The sequence below is a fragment of the Ranitomeya variabilis genome, chromosome 2, assembly GCF_051348905.1.
Source record: "Ranitomeya variabilis isolate aRanVar5 chromosome 2, aRanVar5.hap1, whole genome shotgun sequence".
Classification (NCBI taxonomy): Eukaryota; Metazoa; Chordata; class Amphibia; order Anura; family Dendrobatidae; genus Ranitomeya; species Ranitomeya variabilis.
In genome coordinates this window covers 876535877-876556839 of record NC_135233.1, presented here as the reverse complement: position 1 = coordinate 876556839, position 20963 = coordinate 876535877, and the positions used below count along the sequence as shown (strand labels likewise).

The following is a 20963-nucleotide window of genomic DNA, read 5'->3' as shown; positions in this document are numbered from 1 at the left end:
GTGTATATATATATATATATATATATATATATATATATATATATATATACACTCACTGGCCACTTTATTAGGTACACCTGTCCAACTTCTTGTTAACACTTAATTTCTAATCAGCCAATCACATGGCGGCAACTCAGTGCATTTAGGCATGTAGACATGGTCAAGACAATCTCCTGCAGTTCAAACCGAGCATCAGTATGGGGAAGAAAGGTGATTTGAGTGCCTTTGAACGTGGCATGGTTGTTGGTGCCAGAGGGGCTGGTCTGAGTATTTCAGAAACTGCTGATCTACTGGGATTTTCATGCACAACCATCTCTAGGGTTTACAGAGAATGGTCCGAAAAAGAAAAAAAATCCAGTGAGCGGCAGTTCTGTGGGCGGAAATGCCTTGTTGATGCCAGAGGTCAGAGGAGAATGGGCAGACTGGTTCGAGCTGATAGAAAGGCAACAGTGACTCAAATCGCCACCCGTTACAACCAAGGTAGGCCTAAGAGCATCTCTGAACGCACAGTGCGTCGAACTTTGAGGCAGATGGGCTACAGCAGCAGAAGACCACACCGGGTACCACTCCTTTCAGCTAAGAACAGGAAACTGAGGCTACAATTTGTACAAGCTCATCGAAATTGGACAGTAGAAGATTGGATAACCATTGCTTGGTCTGATGAGTCTCGATTTCTGCTGCGACATTCGGATGGTAAGGTCAGAATTTGGCGTAAACAACATGAAAGCATGGATCCATCCTGCCTTGTATGGAGCATCTTTGGGATGTGCAGCCGACAAATCTGCGGCAACTGTGTGATGCCATCATGTCAATATGGACCAAAATCTCTGAGGAATGCTTCCAGCACCTTGTTGAATCTATGCCACGAAGAATTGAGGCAGTTCTGAAGGCAAAAGGGGGTCCAACCCGTTACTAGCATGGTGTACCTAATAAAGTGGCCGGTGAGTGTATATATATATAGACCAGCACCACCTAAAATGAGTGAAGCAAATGTGACATGATTTTATTGTAAATAGCCAAAGAATACAGTAGCACTCTATAACAAGGTACGGTGTATGCAGAATATATGAATTTTAAATGCAATTAATTAGAGAATATCGAATCGAGTTGACAGAAATCAAATGTGAGTCAAATTTCCTGAAATCTGCAGGTCCCACCAAATTTGAACAAGGTGTGTTTTGATTTATGGAAAATTCTCAAGGGAAGGTCATCACCATTTTAAACATTGTAGTAGATTATACCTTCACAGACTGCTGCATGGGCTTCCCCAACATATCTTTCAGCTGTATGCTAGTCTCTTTTTCTCTCTCTCTCTCTTTCAGGAAAGTTATTACAGTGCCTTGCGAAAGTATTCCGCCACCTGAAACTTTTCAACCTTTTCCCATATATCATGCTTCAAACATAAAGATACCAAATGTAAATTTGTGATGAAGAATCAACAAGTGGAACACAATTGTGAAGTTGAACGACATTTATTGGTTATTTTAAATTTTTGTGGAAATTCAAAAACTGAAACATGGGGCGTGCAATATTATTAGGCACCTTTAATTTAATACTTTGTTGTGCCACCTTTTGCTGCGATTACAGCTGCAAGTCGCTTGGGGTATGTCTATATCAGTTTTGTACATCGACAGACTGAAATTCTTGCCCATTCTTCCTTGGCAAACAGCTCGAGCTCAGTTTGATGGAAATCGTTTGTGAAGAGCAGTTTTCAGCTCTTTCCACAGATTCTCGATTGGATTGAGGTCTGGACTTTGACTTGGCCATTCTAACACCTGGATACTTTTATTTGTGAACCATTCCATTGTAGATTTTGCTTTATGTATGGGATCATTGTCTTGTTAGAAGACAAATCTCCATCCCAGTCTCAGGTCTTTAGCAGACTCCAACAGGTTTTCTTCAAGAATGGTCCTGTATTTCTCTCCATCCATCTTCCCATCAATTTTAACCATCTTTCCTGTCCTTGCTGAAGAAAAGCAGGCCCAAACCATGAGCATGTTTCACAGTGGGGATGGTGTGTTCAGGGTGATGAGCCGTGTGTCTCCCAGGTGGCTTGCAATATTTATCATCCCCTTTACTTTCAGTGCAGCAAACTCACTCCAGAAGTTCATTGAATCTCACAATTTTCAGTATCATCTCTATGCTGATGATGACACACCGATCTACATCTCTGGACCAGATATCACAACCCTACTAACCAGATTCCCTCAATGTCTATCCGCTATTTCATCCTTCTTCTCCTCTAGATTTCTAAAACTTAACATGGACAAAACAGAATTCATTGTCTTTCCCCCATCTCACGCGACCCCCCAACGAACCTATTTTTAAATAACCAATAAATTTCGTTCAACTTCACAATTGTGTTCCACTTGTTGATTCGTCACCAAAAATTTACATTTGGTATCTTTATGTTTGAAGCATGATATATGGGAAAAGGTTGAAAAGTTCCAGGGGGCCGAATACTTTCGCAAGGCACTGTAAATTATTGAAATTACAGGACAGATAAACATTATAACTAGTGATGCTCAGGTGCTCGTTGCTCGGGTCTAGCATTTTGAAATGCTCGGGTGCTCGACCCGAGCAACAAGCCCAATGTAAGTCTATGGGAAACTCGAGAATATTTGCTGTGCCCCCCCTCCCCCCCCTGGGTTCTTTAGAGGGTCCAACAACTGCTGAAAACAATGGGAACAGTGCTCAAATGACATGTGAACATCATGCAGAAGACCCCTGGAAGCTTTTCTGACTCCCAGGTCACTGCTGTGAAGAATGTTTTCAGAGTGTTACGCCACTTTTACAGACTCACAATAAAACATACAAAAAGGAAGCCAAAATGGATTTTCCTGGAAATATGTTGAGGAACATCCTTTCCAGGGTAATGCTTTGTATATAAGGCAAAATAAATAACTCCAAACAAAAATGCTCCTCCACCTTTTGGACTATGTTCATATGTAGTGTTTTTGATGTGTTTTTCAACTTTAGCATTGCTTTCAACCAAGACAAATGCATTCAGTTGGAAATGTAATTTTAACATTTTACAACCTTATCTGGCCATGTGGTCTTTGACACATGAACAGACACATCCTGTTTCATTTATGAAGGAGGGACTCTGAAAGTCACAAAGCCTATTTTTATAGAGCCATCAGGCGGCCTTTGCTATTCTTAAAGGGCCAGCAGTCAGCCCTCACTATTCTTAGAGAGCCATCAGCTGGCTATGCTTTGTTGTTCCCATTATAAAACAGTGGGTCTCCTATCATGTTATTCCTCATGCAGTGAGTGGCAGGGCTGCCCAAAGTTTGGAAGCATCCCAATAACCCTTTGACCAGATGTACAGGATGTACTCATGCAACCAAAGTTCCCATTATTAGTAATTTGGCAATCCCATACAGTTAGCCTATGCATTGTGTAACATCCCTGCCAGCTTCAATGTATGGCTTCCCATCTCCCCTCTTACTCACCACTGTGGGTCATGCTGTGAGTTCTGTCCTCTGACGGCTTTATGCTCTGGGCCTCATGTCCTTGCTTGCTGAATACTTCCTGGCTGTATGCTTAGGGCGGTGGCCCCGGCACTTCCTGTTTCTTATAGAGACAATGTGCACCTTCCTAAGGTGTCCCTAGCCAATTGCCAAGAAGCCTCAGGTACTTAAGGCATCCCCACCCATAGAGGTTGCCTGAGCAATGTACTTTCTCAATTAGTGTCTTGCTGCTGAGTTGCCAGGTCCTTTCCTGCTGTGTCTCTCATTTGTGCCACCTAGGGGGCTTCGTACCCTGGCCTGCACCTGTATCCTGTGTCTCTCATTTCTGCCTTCCCGAGGGGCAGCATTCCCTGGTCTGACGCTATACTGACACAGGAGTTCTGTATATAGTGTCAGTGTACAGGTAATGCAGTGATCACCAGTGACACTATACACAGAAGATCTGGGATATAGTGTCAGTGTACAGGTAATACAGTGATCACCAGTGACATTATACACAGGAGCTCTGTATATAGTGTATAGTGTACGCGTAATACAGTGATCACCAGTGACATTATACACAGGAGCTCTGTATATAGTGTAAATACACAGGTAGTACAGTGTTCACCAGTGACATGATATACAGGAGCCCTATACAAAGTATTTAGTGTACAGTGTGCATGTACATGTAATACACTGACTCACCAGTGATGTCTCTAGTTGAAGTCCTTCATCTTCGCTTTTCTTCTTCAACCACTTCTTCCAGATAGGACTCGTCTCTGCAAAAAATAACACAGTCATCACTAGCTGATTGCTTCCAGAGCGCTTTCTCCACTTTTTCCCTGACTTCTACAATACATCAGATGAAGAAGAAAAGCGACATAGTTCCGCCCTGCACAGTAACAGGACCTCCCTTTTGTTCCCTCCATGGAAAACAGTTTCCTAAAAAGTAAATTATATTACAGTCGTAATAATGTAGTAAGAATGTCCCTAATTGGACCCTAAATAATGTTCCCCACTTGTCACCATAAACTAATATAGCATGTTCCTCAATCTGGCCCTCGAACAGTAATTAAGTCCCTCATCCTGGCCCCCTTTATTTAATAATCTCTCCCAGCCTGGCCTCCTATTTTTTATAATATGCTCCAGCCTGGCCCCCTATGTCCCTTTTCCAGCCTGGCCCCTAGATATCCATCCCGCTTCCCCACCTGTACATACTGGCCCTCATATGTCCCTTGTCCTGCCTCACCATGTATCTCTTCTGGACTCTCATATATTCTTCCTGGTCCCTTGTCCTGGCTCCCCATATATCCATCCTGGCCTGTTGTGAACTCTATTTCTGGGCTCCCTCTTGTGGTCACAAGTGGTACTGTGTGAGTGCTGTCTTTCTGCAGGTTTGTGACTGGCATCAGCTGTCTCGTTATCTGTGGGCTGGTTTTCTATTTAAGCTCACTTGGAATCTCAGTCTATGCCTGCTGTCGTTGTATTCAGTGCTATTCTGTTTGCTCCTGTCTACATCCGTTACCAGTCTCTTCAAGAGAAGCTAAGTTCTGTTTGCTTATTCTTGCTCATCTGTGTTCAATATGTTCCTAGAATATTATGAGTTTTGTCCAGCTTGCTAATATGTGATTTCTCTGCTTGCTGGTAGCTCTGGGGTGCTGAGTTGCTCCCCCCACATCGTTAGTTGGTGTGGGGGTTCTCGCATTCTCTGTGTGGATATTTTTGTATAGGGTTTTTTACTGACCGCACAGATCCCTTGCTATTTTCTGCTATCTAGTGTTAGCGGGCCTCATTTGCTTAACCTGTTTCATCTCTGCGTTTGTCTTTTCCTCTTAACTCACCGTTATTATTTGTGGGGGGCTGTTCTATTTCTTTGGGGTTATTTCTCTGAGGCAAGTGAGGTCTTACTTTATCTCTAGGGGTAGTCAGTTTCTCAGGCCGTGAAGAGACGTCTAGGATTTCAGGAAACGTTCCACGGCTACCTTTAGTGTGTTTGGTTAGGATCAGCTTTGCGGTCAGTCCAGTTACCACATCCCCAGAGCTCGTCCTATTGTCTCTGACTTAGCTGGTTAGATTTGTGATCCTAAGCCACTGGGATCATAACACTGGCCCCCCCATATATATGCTTTCTGGTCTCTTGTCCTGCCCCCCATATATCCATCCTTGCCCCACATATAGGCAACCTGCCCCCCCATATATATCCATCCTGGCCCCTCCATATATATCCATCCTGCCCCCTCCAATACATATGCCTCCTGGTCCTTTGTCCTGCCCCCCTCCCCCATCATATATATGCATCCTGGTCCCTTGTAATGCCCCCCATAAATCCATCCTCGCCCCCCATATATATGCATCCTGGCTCCCCCATATATCCATCTTTGCACCCCATATGTCCATCCTGATCCCTTGTCCTGCCACCCCAATATATCCATCCTGGCCCCCCATATATATGCTTCCTGGTCTCTTGCCCTGCCCCTGCATATATACATCCTGGCCCCACATATATGCAACTATGCTTCCTCCATATATATCCATCCTGGCCCCTCCCCATGTATCCATCCTGCCCCCCATATATATGCATTCTGGTCTCTTGTGCTGCTCCCTCCCCCAAAAATCCATCTTGGCCTCCTATATATATGCATCCTGGCTCTACCATGTATATGAATCCTGGCTCCCCATATATCCATCCTGGTCCCTTGTCAAGCCCCTCCCCCATATATCCATCTTGGCCCCCCATATATGCATTCTGGCCCCCTCATATACAGTACAGACCAAAAGTTTGGACACACCTTCGCATTCAAATATTTATCTGTATTTTCATGACTATTAAAACTGTACATTCACACTGAAGGCATCAAAACTATGAATTAACACATATGGAATTATATACTATATACAAAAAAGTGTGAAACAACTTAAAATATGTCTTATATTCAAGGTTCTTCCAAGTAGCCTCCTTTTGCTTTGATTACTGCTTTGCACACTCTTGGCATTCACTTGATGAGCGTCAAAAGGTAGTCACCGGAAATGGTTTTTACTTCACAGGTGTGCCCTGTCAGGTTTAATAAGTGTGATTTCGTGCCCTAAATGGGGTTGGGACCATCAATTGTGTTGTGCAGAAGTCTGGTGGATACACAGCTGATAGTCCTACTGAATAGACTGTTAGAATTTGTATTATGGCAAGAAAAAAGCAGCTAAGTAAAGAAAAACGAGTGGCCATCATTACTTTAAGAAATGAAGGTCAGTCAGTCCGAAAAATTGGGAAAACTTTGAAAGTGTCCCCGAGTGTTGTTGCAAAAACCATCAAGCGCTACAAAGAAAATGGCTCACATGAGGACCGCCCCAGGAAAGGAAGATCAAGAGTCACCTCTGCTTCTGAGGATAAGTGTGTCCGAGTCACCAGCCTCAGAAATCGCAGGTTAACAGAAGCTCAGATTAGAGACCAGGTCAATGCCACACAGAGTTCTAGCAGCAGACACATCTCTACAACAACTGTTAAGAGGAGACTTTGTGCAGCAGGCCTTCATGGTAAAATAGCTGCTAGGAAACCACTGCTAAGGACAGGCAACAAGCAGAAGAAACTTGTTTGGGCTAAAAAAGACAAGAAATGGACATTAGACCAGTGGAAATCTGTGCTTTGGTCTGATGAGTCTAAATTTGAGATCTTTGGTTCCAACCACCGTGTCTTTGTGCGACGCAGAAAAGGTGAATAAATGGACTCTACATGCCTGGTTCCCACCGTGAAGCATGGAGGAGGAGGTGTGATGGTGTGGGGGTGCTTTGCTGGTGACACTGTTGGGGATTTATTCAAAATTGAAGGCATACTAAACCAGCATGGTTACCACAGCATCTTGCAGCGGCATGTTATTCCATCCGGTTTGCGTTTAGTTGGACCATCATTTATTTTTCAACAGGACAATGACCCGAAACACACCTCCAGTCTGTGTAAGGGCTAATTAACCAAGAAGGAGAGTGATGGGGTGCTGCGCCAGATGACCTGGCCTCCACAGTCACCAGACCTGAACCCAATCGAGATGGTTTGGGGTGAGCTGGACTGCAGAGTGAAGGCAAAAGGGCCAGCAAGTGCTTAGCATCTCTGGGAACTCCTTCAAGACTGTTGGAAGACCATTTCCGGTGACTACCTCTTGACGCTCATCAAGAGAATGTTCAAGAGTGTACAAATCAGTAATCAAAGCAAAAGGTGGCTACTTTGAAGAACCTAGAATATAAGACATATTTTCAGTTGTTTCACACTTTTTTGTTAAGTATATAATTCCACATGTGTTAATTCATAGTTTTGATGCCTTCAGTGTGAATGTACAGTTTTCTTAGTCATGAAAATACAGAAAAATATTTGAATGAGAAGGTGTGTCTAAACTTTTGGTCTGTACTGTATATCCATCCTGCCCCCTCCATATATCCATCCTACCCCCCATATATCCATCCTACCCCCCCATATATCCATCCCGGCCCCCCGATATATCCATCCTAGCCGCCTCATATATGCATCCTGGTCCCTTGTCCTGCCCCCCATAAATCCATCCTGAACCCCCATATATATGCATCTTGGCTCCCCCATATATCCATCTTGGCATCCCATACATCCATCTTGGTCCCTTGTCCTTTCCCCGTCCCACATAAATCCATCTTGACCCCCCATATATACGCATCATGGCTGTAACATATATATATGCATCTATCCTGATCCCTTGTCCTCCCCCTCCCCAAATATCCATCCTGCCCCCCATATATATACATTCTGGTCCCTTGTCCTGCCCCCCTCCCCCATAAATCCATCTTGGCCTCCCATATATATGCATCCTGGCAGTACCACATATATGCATCCATCCTATTCCCTTGTCCTGCCCCTCCCCAATAATCCATCCTGAGCTACAGGCCACAAAATAATATTCTGTTATTAATGTCATATAGTAGGGGTCCTGACTTTAAAATAGTTTGTAGCATCTGGTGTGTTATAGAGGCCTGATCCATAGGCCACAAAAAATTATTTTGTTATTAACGTTATACAGTAAGGGTCCTGATTTCAAAATTGTTTGTACTATCTAGTGTGTCATAAAAGCCTGATCTATAGGCCACAAACATTGTTCTGTTATTAACATATACAGTAAAGCACCTGACTTTAAAAAAGTTTGTAGCATCTAGTGTGTTATAGAGGCCTGATCAAGAGGCCACAAAAATTCTTCTGTTCCTAGTGTCATACAGTATGGGACTTGACTCTAAAATAGTTTGTAGCATCTAGTGTGCTATAGAGGCCTGATCCATAGGCCACAAAAAATTCATCTATTATTAAAGTTATACAGTAGGTGACCTAAATTTAAAATAATTTGTAGCATTTAGTGTGTTATAGAGGCCTGTTCTAGAGGCCACAAAAATTATTTTGTTCCTATTGTCATACAGTAAAGCATCAGACTTTAAAATAGTTTGTAACATCTATTGTGTTATAGAGGCCTGATTCATAGGCCACAAAAATTAAAATTATTCTGTTATTATCTAAATTCAGTAGGGGACTTCACTTTAAAATACTTTGTAGCATCTAGTGTGTTATAGAGGCCTGATCCACAGACCACAAAAAATTATTTTGTTATTAACGTCATTCAGTAGGGGACCTTACTTTAATATAGTTTGTATCATCTAGTGGGTTAGAGGTCTGATCTAGAGGCCACAAAAATTCTTCTGTTCCTGGTGTCAAACAGTAGGGGACATGATGCGTGTTTATACGCATGGACGCTAATATGGGTAAGAATGAATGGCTGGGACCATGGGTTTTTTTCATTATTTAGGCTACAATTTCTATATGGTCACTGACCAGTAATAATTTTTATGATTATATTTTAGCATTATTAATAATGTGGCCCACCTTATTCAGGACTAAAAAGCATGGATGGTACTTAGTGCACTGTCACTTTACATTGTATATTTATGCATGAGGTCCTGTGAGATATTTTCTCCCCATGTCTGTGTTCCTGGGGTAACACCTTATTTTTTGGTGCACCCTTAACCTTAGTCAATTGCTCTGCTTCTAAATGATTACTCTGTGTTGTATATTTATTATGTGTCATAATTGATTTTGAAATAAAAACATGTTTTTATGATACTTTTTTTCTTGTGGTGATATGCTCCATTTTTCTGGTGGATACATATTGTTTGGGAGCTCCATTGGATACTATCCACTTTGGTCCCGGCTGACGACCTTGGGACCGTCTTTCTTGATATAGTATGGTATCTGTATTTGAGATTTGTGATATCTTTAGTGTGGCTTCTGTGCTTGCTGTGGCTGCTGCTGCTAACACAAGTTTGTGGAAATGTGAACAGTCATGGTTGGTCTTCATCTGCTGGGTTAGCTGTACTGGAAGACGTCTTGGTCCCAATTATACAATTTCTATTCTCGTGACAGTTATTCCACTTCGGTGGTGTCAGACACTCACTTTTTAAAATGTGAACACTCCTGGTTGGGTGTCCATCTGCTGTATTAGGTGTAGTGGAAGAACTGTCAGTCACTATTATACTATTTCTACTGTGATGAAAATGATGCCACTTCTGTGATGTAAGGTCCTCATTTCTTTAAATGTGAACACTCCTTGTTGGGTGTCCATCTGCTGGATTGGGTGTAGTGGAAGAAATGTCGCTTCCTATTATTCTATTTGTACTGGGGTGAAATTTATGCCACTTCTGTGGTGTAAGGCCCTCATTTCTTTAAATTTGAACACTCCTTGTTGGGTGTTCATCTGCTGAATTTGGTATAATGGAAGAATTGTCAGTCCCTATTATACTATTTCTACTGTGGTGAAATTGATGCCACTTTGTTGGTGTCTGCCAATAATTTTTGGACACTCCTGGTGGGGTGTCCATTTGCTGGATTGGGTGTAGTGAAAGACCTATCGGTACCTATTGGACTCAACTACCCGTGTTACTGTCCTTCAAATTTTCTGACAATGGTAGTCTACAAAACTGATATTTGTACCACGTGAATGTGGCTCAGCATGAAAGCAGGTAGAGTTATTGCATGTGGTATCAGGGCTCCTAGCAAAGGGGACCTACACTGATCCCTCGCCCACCTCGTCTTACTGTGATGTTCAATTGAAAGCTGTAAACGCTGTCCCAGACCCCGATACCTCATGCCTGGCTGATTGCTGCAGTGCCATGCTACAGTTTGTACTGTGGGTGAATTAAGGCCACTTTCCTGGTTTCTGCCCCTAATTTCATGTGTTTTGGCAGCGTTTAAGGCGGTTATAAGGTGTTGTGCATGCGTTTGTTTTTGCCTCCTATTGACGTGAAAGTCGTTCGGATATGTTCTGTAAATATTCATCAAATTAATTGGCGAATATTGCAAATTCGGCAAACACTGAAATATTTGCTCATCTCTAGTCACCGCTAGTCACTGATGCTGCACTCGCAGCAGCTCATTCATCAACAGTTTTCAACCTGGATGGTCACATCTTGGCACCATCCAGGTTGAAAGCTATTTATTCCTAGTCATGGATTACGGCGTGAAACAGAATGATGGACAGGTGAGGGATATTGGTGTTTTTTAATTTTGTTTTATTACAGGAGACGAGGGACTCAATGGAATGTGTTATTTTTAAATAAAAAGGAAAAGTGTGTTTTGTTTTTATTTCAAATAAAAGACTTAATTCTGGCTTTGTGTTTATTTACAATATAACTATTGAATTATGCAATTTGCCTCTTCAAGGAAAAAGAGGACTTAAACTCTATAGCGCCACCTATTGGAAGTAGCGATCATACAAGTCACAACCAACCCTCCAACGAGTCGTGCAATATAAATTAGGATAAAAGCCAAATCAGTATCTCAATTCGCAGACACGGTGTTTCAGGCTGTTGGCCCTCGTCAGTGCGAAGCATGAGATCTGATTTGGCTAGGTGAGAGGCTCTGGACTGGGGTCTAAGGGGCACCGTGTCTGCGAATTGAGCTACTGATTTTGCTTTTATTAAGTCATATTGCACGACTCATTGGAGGGTTGATTGTGACTTGTAGGATCGCTACTTCCAATGGGTGGCGCTATAGAATTTAAGTCCTCTTTTTCCCTGAAGAGGCAATTTGCATATTATATTTCCAGAGGAGCATTGCACGGCGAATAAGCCTCCTTACCTTGACAAGCCAGAGCTGGTATAGTTACCCCTTAGACCCCAACTATTGAATTAGTAATAGATGCCTCTCCATTATTAATCCATGGGCTTGATGCCACCAAACAATACAAAGGTGACATTATCCCCACAAATGTGAACCCCACTTGCCACCACTACAGGGAAAATGGGAAGTATCTAGAATTGGCGCATTTAATAGATATTTTTAGGCCGGGGGGTCAATATTGTGGCTCCTTACTAGCCTGAGAATACCAGTCCCCAGCTGTCTGCTTTAGCAAATCTGGTTGACAAAAATGGGGAGACCTCATGCCATTTTTTTAAATTATTTATTTATATAATTAAAAATCAATATGGGGACCCCTCCATTATTGACAACCAACCTTACTGAAGCTGATAGCTGAGGATTGCAGCCCACAGCTATCAGTTTTTCATGGCTGTTTATCAAAAATACAGGGGAACCCATGCAGTTTTTTATATATTATTTATTTAGAGCACAGGAGCTGTCTGATGAATACTCCCATCAGCCACTCTTGCTGTTACTAGCGGTAGCAGGCGTAGGCTGATGGGAGTGGTAGTCCCATCAGTCCACACCAGTGTCCAGAGGTAAATTTTACACATCTGATCACAGCTGCGGGCTCATGCTCTCATTTCACAGAGTGAGGACCACGGTTCTCTGATCAACTTTAATGATTTACTGCAGATCAGATGCAGTGCTTGCTGCGCTGTCATGCATAAATAAACATGGAAAACAGTAAATGTTCATGCCCCCCCATTCAAGTGAATAGAGTCCGATTCAGGTCCAGGTATTGTTCTGGTCCTCCGAACCCGAAATTTTTTAACCCGCCAGGCCTGAGCATCCAGGTGTCCACCCATCTCGACTTGTAATTGCTCAGAAAATACATATAAGGGAAGAGGAGAGAGAGAGAGAGAGAGAGAGAGAGAGAGAGAACTCCACTGTCCATAAGAGCTTACACTCTACAAGACAGAGGACCCTGCTGATCATAAGAGCTTATACTTTACAGGCGAGAGAAAGAGGATCCTGCTCATCATAAGATCTTACACTCTAAAGGACAGAGAGATTTTCCCAGTGATTCTGGAGATAAAAAAAATGACTCTTCCACATAAGTTGTGCTCCTCTGGGAATCGCTGACCTGGGATGGCTCAAGTATTAACCAGCACTGTACTGTACAGCACTGTATAAGTTATTATTATCAGTAAAACTTAATTACCTGCAGAGCATTATGGGGAGGCCCATGCGATCACACAAACAATGTGAGCCCACTCTCTGATGAAGCAGTCTGAGAAATGGTGCCAGACAAGGATTTTTTTGTCATACCACAAATAGAGTCTCAAGTTGTTTGAATTATTGTGAAAAAGCAAATTTCGAGATATTCATCTCAAACTCGATCTTCCGCAGCTCAATCTGCTTGTCTCTAATGATAAGTTTATGTATAACTTGTGTGTTTATGTTGCAATTAACTTTATCAATATACTTTTTACTAGCAATCTGTAAAATTGCACAAGATGGTTTCATCTCATAACAGTATGAAGGTTACTATACTAAACAAAAATGGAGGTGAGTGACATAAACACCTGATTTTCAACATTTAGCTAAAAAAATAAAAGGAAACTCTTTATTCATGTTAAATGTATAATTTTTGTACAATTTTTAAAGAGCATGTGTACCAACATATCTTTCACGTTCATGGGATGCCTGACAAGATTTTCAGCGATCAGGGTCCCCAATTTGCATCTCTATTCTGGAGGGAGCTTTATCGGCTGCTACGCATAGAGCTCAATCTCTCTTCAGCGTACCATCCCAAGTCGAATGGGCTGGTGGAGAGTGCCAACCAGACTCTTATCACATATTTACGGCACTTTGTTTCTGCCAGGCATGACGACTGGGCATCCTTGCTGCCCTGGGCGCAGTTTGCTTTGAAAACTCCATCGCTGATTCCACTGGGCAGACGCCGTTCCTCCTTTATTACTATTAGCACTCGCAGGTACCTGTGCCTATGCCCATCTTGTCCTCCGATCCTAGGGTGGTGGATTGGGCAGTGGAGGCGTGTGACATCTGGGATCGCATGCAGGATGCTATTAAGGCCTCTAAGGAAAGAATGAGGGTCTCCGCCAACGTGCATCATTGTCCCGCTCCGGTTTTTGCCCCTGGCGATTTAGTGTGATTCTCTGCTCGTATCATCAGGCTGCATGTAGAGTCCACTAAATTTGCTCCCCGCTATCTGGGTCCATTCAAGGTTCTGGAAAAGGGGAATCCTGTGGTACATCATCTCTGCCTTCCTCCACATCTGAACATCGCCGACACCTTCCAGTAGTTTTCTCCCACATATGGGGTATTAGCGTACTCAGGACAAATTGCACAACAACTTTTGGGGTGCAATTTCTCCGGATACCCTTGGGAAAATACAAAATTGGGGGCTAAAAGATCATTTTTGTGAGAAAAAAATGTTTTTTAACTTTCATGGCTCTACATTATAAACTTTAGTGAAACAATTGCAGGTTCAAAGTGCACACTACACATCTAGATAAGTTCCTTAGGTGGTCTAGTTTCCAAAATGGGGTCACTTTTAGGGGGTTTCCACTGTTTAGGCACATCAGGGGCTCTCCAAACGTGAAATGGCGTCTGATCTCAGTTCCAGCCAATTCTGCGTTGAAAAAGTCAAATGGTACTCCTTCCCTTCCGAGCTCAGCCATGTGCCCAAACAGTGGCTTACCCCCACATATGGGGTATCAGAGAACTCAGGACAAATTGGACAACAACTTTTGGGGTCCAATTTCTCCTGTTACCCTTGGGAAAATAAAAAATTGGGGGCGAAAAGATCATTTTTTGTGAAAAAAATAAGGTCTTTTATTTTTATGGCTCTACATTATAAACTTCTGTGAAGCACTTGGGGGTTCAAAGTGCTCACCACACATCTAGATAAGTTCCTTAGGGTGTCTACTTTCCAAAATGATGTCACTTGTGGTTTTTTTTTTAAAACATTCCAAAAACTCCTGTGAAGCACCTGAAGGGTTAATAAACTTCTCAAATGTGGTTTTGAGCACCTTGAGGGGTCCAGTTTTTAGAATAATGTCACGTTTTGGTATTTTCTTTCATATAGACCCCTCAAATGTGATGCGGTCCCTAAAAAAAAATGGTGTTGTAAAAATGAGAAATCGCTGGTCAACTTTTAACCCTTATAACTTCCTAACAAAAAACAAAATTTGGTTCCAAAATTGTGCTGATGTAAAGTAGACATATAGGAAATGTTACTTATTAAGTATTTTGTGTAACATATCTCTGATTTAAGGGCATGAAAATTCAAAGTTGGAAAAAGAGAAATTTTCAAAGGTTTTGACAAATTTCGTTTTTTTCCACAAATAAACGCAAGTAATATCACAGAATTTTTACCACTATCATGAAGTACAATGTGTCACGAGAAAACAGTGTCAGAATCAATGTGATCTTTTGAAGTGTTCCAGAGTTATAACCTCATAAATGGACAGTGGTTGGAATTGTAAAAATTGGCCCGGTCATTAACGTGCAAACCACCCTTGGAGTAAAGGGGTTAAGAGCCGCACAGGAGGGCCACCTTAAAGCAATATTCCCGTTATTAGGAAGTTGATACTCCCATACTGTTTGACTATGCATTGAATTAAAGGCCTGCCCTCTGCCCTGCACCAAATGTAGACACACCCTAATACCCCTTTGAAGAGTCGTTCAGGAGGATCACCTGAAGGCAATGTTCCCATCATTAGGAAATTGGTAGTTCCATCCTGTTTGTCTATGCAGTGAATGCAACACCTGCCCCCAAATTTGGATGTACCCCAAAACCCCTTTGAAGAGTTGTACAGGAGGACCACCTGAAAGCAATGTTCCCATTATTAGGAAGTTGGTACTCCCATACTGTTTGCCTATGCCTTGAATACAAGGCGTGCCCCGCACCAAATTTAGACGCAACCCAAAACCTTTTTGAAGAGCAGTACAGGAGGGCCTCCTGAAAGCAATGTTCCCATTATTAGGAAGTTGGTACTCACACACTGTTTGCCTATGCATTGAATGAAAGGCCTGCCCTCTGCCCTGCACCAAATGTATATGCACCCCAATACCCCTTTGAAGAAACATACAGGAGGGCCACCTGAAAGCAATGTTCCCATTATTAGAAATATGTTACATATGTTAATGTATATTATTTAATACTTACTGTATAGTAACTTTAGATTTTTTATTAATTATTATATATTTTTTATTTTGGATTTATTATTATTTTGTATTATTTTCCATTTATTTATTTATTATGCATTATTATACAATATTTTTTTGTTTTTATTTATTATTATTTTTATTTTTATTACTTTTTATTTAATATTTTTTATTTTTATATTTATATTTTTACTTCTATTTCTATTATTATTGTTATTTATATTTATTATTATTATTTTTCTTATTAATTTTTATTTTATTTTCTATTATTTATTTTTCATATATTTATTTTTTGCTCATGTTTATTTGCCTATAACATGTTAACCTCTGCATATATATATTTGACTTTTGTCCTATATATATATATACTTGTCTCACTTGCAAAATAACTTCTTATGTATGTTTACAACGATTCATTCTTTGCATATATATATATTTGTCACCTCACATGCTCATTTATTAGTTCTTTGTTTTCAATTACACAACCTGCTCCTCCTGTTGCATCAGGACAATTCCCCTTTAATTTATCATTATATATATTGTTTCACTTCATGCATTTTTTCTTTATTTGCCCCCTTTTGTGCTGTGATTTTGAGCGATATTTTCTCTATTAGCTTGTTTAACATAATTGATTACCGTTTACTTGATAATCTATTATTTACCAATACTGTGTGGCCTGTGCTGAGCGCATGCACCGCTCGTGTTCCACTTTCTTGGCATCCTACACCAATGTGTCCTAGGCAATGCTGGGTACTCTGATCCCGTGCGTCCGGTCACATGATGCGGATGGTAGGACTTCCGGGTTTCGCAAGTGGCCCCTTTCATGCCGGGGTCAGCATTATCGGTCACTATATATAAATCCACAGGTTTTACAGGACGCCATCCCCTGACGAAGGAATCCATTCCAAAACGCGCGTCGGGGTGTGCGCGTGTCTGTGACTCCACAGGACCTTAAAGCTATATTGCCCCATAATTGTCTTAATATCTCTGGGAATTTTTTGTTTGCACTCTTGCACTTTTGCTATCCAATATGGATCTACGGTATATGAAATGTGTTGTTTTTGCTTCACTTTTCTATCACTCACAAGGAGTGTATCTTCGTTTATTTACTTTTTTGCCCTCAATTCAGTAACACACTTTTTCAGTTTATATTATGGTGATTTTTTATGCAAATTATTCTGGCATTTACACTGTTTTAATGCATAATTAAATTTCCTTGAGTGTTACATTCCCCCCACCCACCCTTTTTATAGTGTGGCTCACATATTATTATATATTTAATTAATTTGACAGCTATATAGATTTACGTGATCCACTTGGTCCGGTTTCTATTTCATGATTTTATGATATATTTTTTATATATTTATTTTGTTGGAGTATTTGTCTTGACACGTGCATGTTTCTTTTTTTATCAGTATTACTGTTTGCCAACATTCGTTTAATAAAGGCAATATTATATTTTATATATTTGGTCCAGTATTTATATAAAAGTCCATTCTTTGGGGTTTCTTTTGCACTCTGACAAAAAGTAGCGGCAGGGCAGGCCAGGACCTCCAAGGCATAGAAAGCCGATTCATGCTACGTGTCCAGCTTGGAAACCCAATAATTATAAGGCACAAAGGAATCATGGAGGACGTTGGTACGGTCACCAAGGTAACCCCTCAGCATCTTCCAAAACTTTGCACTCCTTGTGAGAGTACCCCCACCTCAGGGCCTGTGCAATTGGAGGGTCTGAGAAACCGCTCCCAGAACTTTGACAATGTTCCCCTTCCTCTGCTGGATTGGAGTTGTGTCTCTCACCTGTTCCCCTTAGTTTGCCAATGAACTGTGACCTCTGTCGCCAGCGTTTTCAGATGGGAATTGTTTTAATAATTCCGCAACAAGGGCCCTATGGTACTACCCCATTTTAGTATGTGTCTGCCTCTGGAATATGAGATAGAAAGTTCTCCTTGTAGTGTGGGTCTAGAAGTGTCACCAAGCAGTAATGAATGTCATCCAAAATTTTGAGAATGCCAGGGTCATGGGAAAGGCAGCATAACATAAACTCATCCATGCGTGCCAGACTGCTAACAGGCCAGACTTCTGTGTCCTCACCAAGAGGACGACTGACCATGCTCTCATCCTCCTCCTCTCTGTCCTCATGCCATCCACGCTGAACAGACTGTACGACAGTTGTGCTTGCAGTACCGTCTATAGGGCATTAAAGTAGCTCCTGTTCTTCCTCCTTATCATCTTCCTCATTGCCACCCAATTCACATTGAGATGAGATGAGGCTGGGCTGTGTGTAATCACCCTGTATGGCTCCTTGCTCCATCATATCGTGCTCTGCCTGCAATGCATCCTCTTTGATTGTGAGCAAAGAGCATTTCAGAACACAGAGAAGCAGGATGGTGATGCTAATTATGATGTCATCGCCACTCTCCATGTTGGTGGAGTCCTCAAAGTTTTGGAGGATGGTACATATGTCTGACATCCATGTCCACTGCTGAGGCCTTAAGTGTGAAGTCTAAACTAAATACCGATGGCCTTGTTGATGCTGGTAGTCAAAACTGCCCTCTTCTGCTCACAAATCCTTTCCACCATCTGCAGTGGAGAGTTCCAATGAATGGGGACATCACACAACAGTCGGTGAGCCGGAAGCTGAAAACGCTGCTGAAGCATGGCAAGGGCAGTGGAGGCTGTAGCTGACTTTCTAAAATGGGCACACATGCAGAGTACTTTGACAAGCAGATTCGGTAACTCCGGGAAGGTTTCAAGAAACTGCTGAACTATGAGGTTAAGCACATGGGCCAGGAAAGGTACATGTTTGAGCTCGCCTTGCCTCAAAGCTTCCAACAGGTTCTGGCCATTGTCACACATGACCATGCCTGGCTATAGGTTTAGTGGTGACAGCACAGATCTGCTTGCTCTTTTACAGCTGTCCACAACTCTTAAGCATTATGTGGTTTGTCACCTAAGCATATTAGCTTCAGCACAACCTGTTGCCACTTGGTTGAGGCACTGCTGCAGTGCCTCCAGCTAGTGACTGATGTGGTCATTTCAGAGATGGAAGCTGGAGAGGAGGAAGATGAAGTGCAGGAGCAATAGACTGTGGGGGCAACCCTGACTGATGTAGAGCCTGCAATTCCGGCGTCAGGAGGACGTGTTCCATCCCAAGGTCCAACTGGGTCCCAGCTTCCACTATGTTAACCCAGTGTGCCATCAGCTAGATGTACCATCCCTGCCCACAAGCACTTGTCCACGTGTCCATGGTTAGGTGGACTTTCACAGTAACTGCATTGTTGAGGGCACGGCTAATGATGTGGGACACGTGCTTGTGTAATGCGGGGATGGCACACCTGGAAAAATATTGGCAGCTGGGTACAGAGTACTGAGGGATGGCCGCTGACATCATGTTGCGGAAAGCTTCCATCTCCATGAGCCTAAAAGGCAACATTTCGAGCGCAAGCAGTTGAGAAATGTGTGAATTTAGTATTGTGGCCTGTGGGGCATTGTCTGCATTGTTTGCGCTTGCTTTCCAAGGACTGAGGTATGGACAACTGAATGCTGCGCTGGGACAAGGACGAGGACGTGCTTGATGATGGTGCTAGTTGAGTGTGAGCAATGACAGGTTCAGGGCAGGAGGCATTTTCGCATGCCCCATGGACAGAGGATCGGTTTGCATGCACAACAGTGGAAGAAGCAGTTATGTCACCCGCAGACACTGTTCCTGGACCCTGGGATTCGGGCCACAAAGTCGGGTGCTTAGTCACGATGTGCCTGATCATACTGCTGATGCTGCTTGACTGTGGGCAAAAACAGGTGCAGGGCTAGAGGCATCTTCACATGCACGGTGGACTGGGGATTGGATTCTACGCAAAACAGTGGAAGACGCAGTGGTGTCACCTACAGACAGTGTTCCTGGAGCCTGGGGTTTGGCCCACAAAGTCAGGTTCTTTGCTGCCATATGCCTGATCATGCTGGTGGTGGTCAGGCTGGTAGTTTTGCTACCATGCTGATGCTGGCCTGGAAGGTGGTGTAAGTGGCCTTTTTGGGGTTATCGGCAGAGTCTTTAAAAAACAACCAGACTCGTGAAGACCTAACAGTTAGACTGGCAACTTCCATCATGTTGGTGTTACAGGGAACAGTTGCCCGCCTTCTGTCTGTGGCCACCACACTGCTTTTTCTTGCCTGTTGGGGTGCTATGCCTCCCCCTCCCTGTGTGCTGATGTTATCGCTCTGCATGTCCTCCTGCCAGCTTGGGTCAGTTACTATATCATCCACTACCTCGTCCTCCACCCTGGTCCTCCTCCTGACTTTCTAGCAATTGTGTCTCATCATTGTCCACCTCTTGTGACACATTCCCATTGTCGCCTTTGTGTGACCATGGCTGCTCAAATATTTTGGCATCGCTACATGCAATCTCTTCTTGCCTTGCTTCAACTGTACCAAGCGAGAGGCCCAAATCTATAAATGGAAAAGTGAACATCTGTTAGGAATTTTCAGTTGCCTCCGGGCACTCAGCATGGTGGGAGGAAGGAGGATCAGGGTGATAAATATGTGGTCCGGACTCATGGCTACTCAAACTTGACCGTGTGGAAGACAGTTTGGTGGTGGTGGTAGTGGCAAAGTGACTGGAAGCATTATCCACTATCCAACCAGCAAACTTTTGACTCTGCTCTGGGTTCAATAGTGGTGTGCTGCTGAGGTCCCCTAGTAAGGTCAGGTGAGAAGATGTTGGTTAAGTTTTGCCACAATTTCAGCATGCCCACAGCCACGGGCTCGGCCTCTGCATGCACCATCACCTTCACATCCACTAACCCGTCCCTTGCCACGCACCTTACCGATTTTAAATGGAGTACAATATTTTCCACGCTCACTACAAATGGCTGAAATTGGAGCGAACTTATATGTGAGCCACGTGAGGGAAAACCCAAGTTTAAAATATCTAGCCTGTAGATAACAATTTCTTTTTTCAGCAAACTGGTGTCAATAACTTGCCTAAGACAATGCAACAAAATTTAAATTGAGGTCTGAAATGGCACAATTTAGGGGGCACTGATAACTGATCCGTGTCACAGAAAAACCCCAAGTTCAAATATCTGTTAGGGTTGGCAGAACGCACAGAATATATATCCGAAGTAGTAGGTGAGTTCGCAACCAGGGGTTCACCATGCAGGAAAGAACCTGCTGCTAGTAAAGGCGGT

General features: G+C 42.7%; 1 protein-coding gene across 1 annotated transcript in view; it reads left to right on the top strand.

Moving 5' to 3' along the window:
- The window catches only part of LOC143808072 (putative cation-transporting ATPase 13A4), a 506094-nt gene that overhangs the window by 164225 nt on the left and 320906 nt on the right, over positions 1–20963 (top strand). Inside the window, exon 8 of the mRNA XM_077290329.1 lies at positions 13080–13152. Within this exon, the coding sequence (XP_077146444.1) occupies positions 13080–13152 (73 nt within the window). The remainder of the gene's footprint in view (positions 1–13079; positions 13153–20963) is intronic.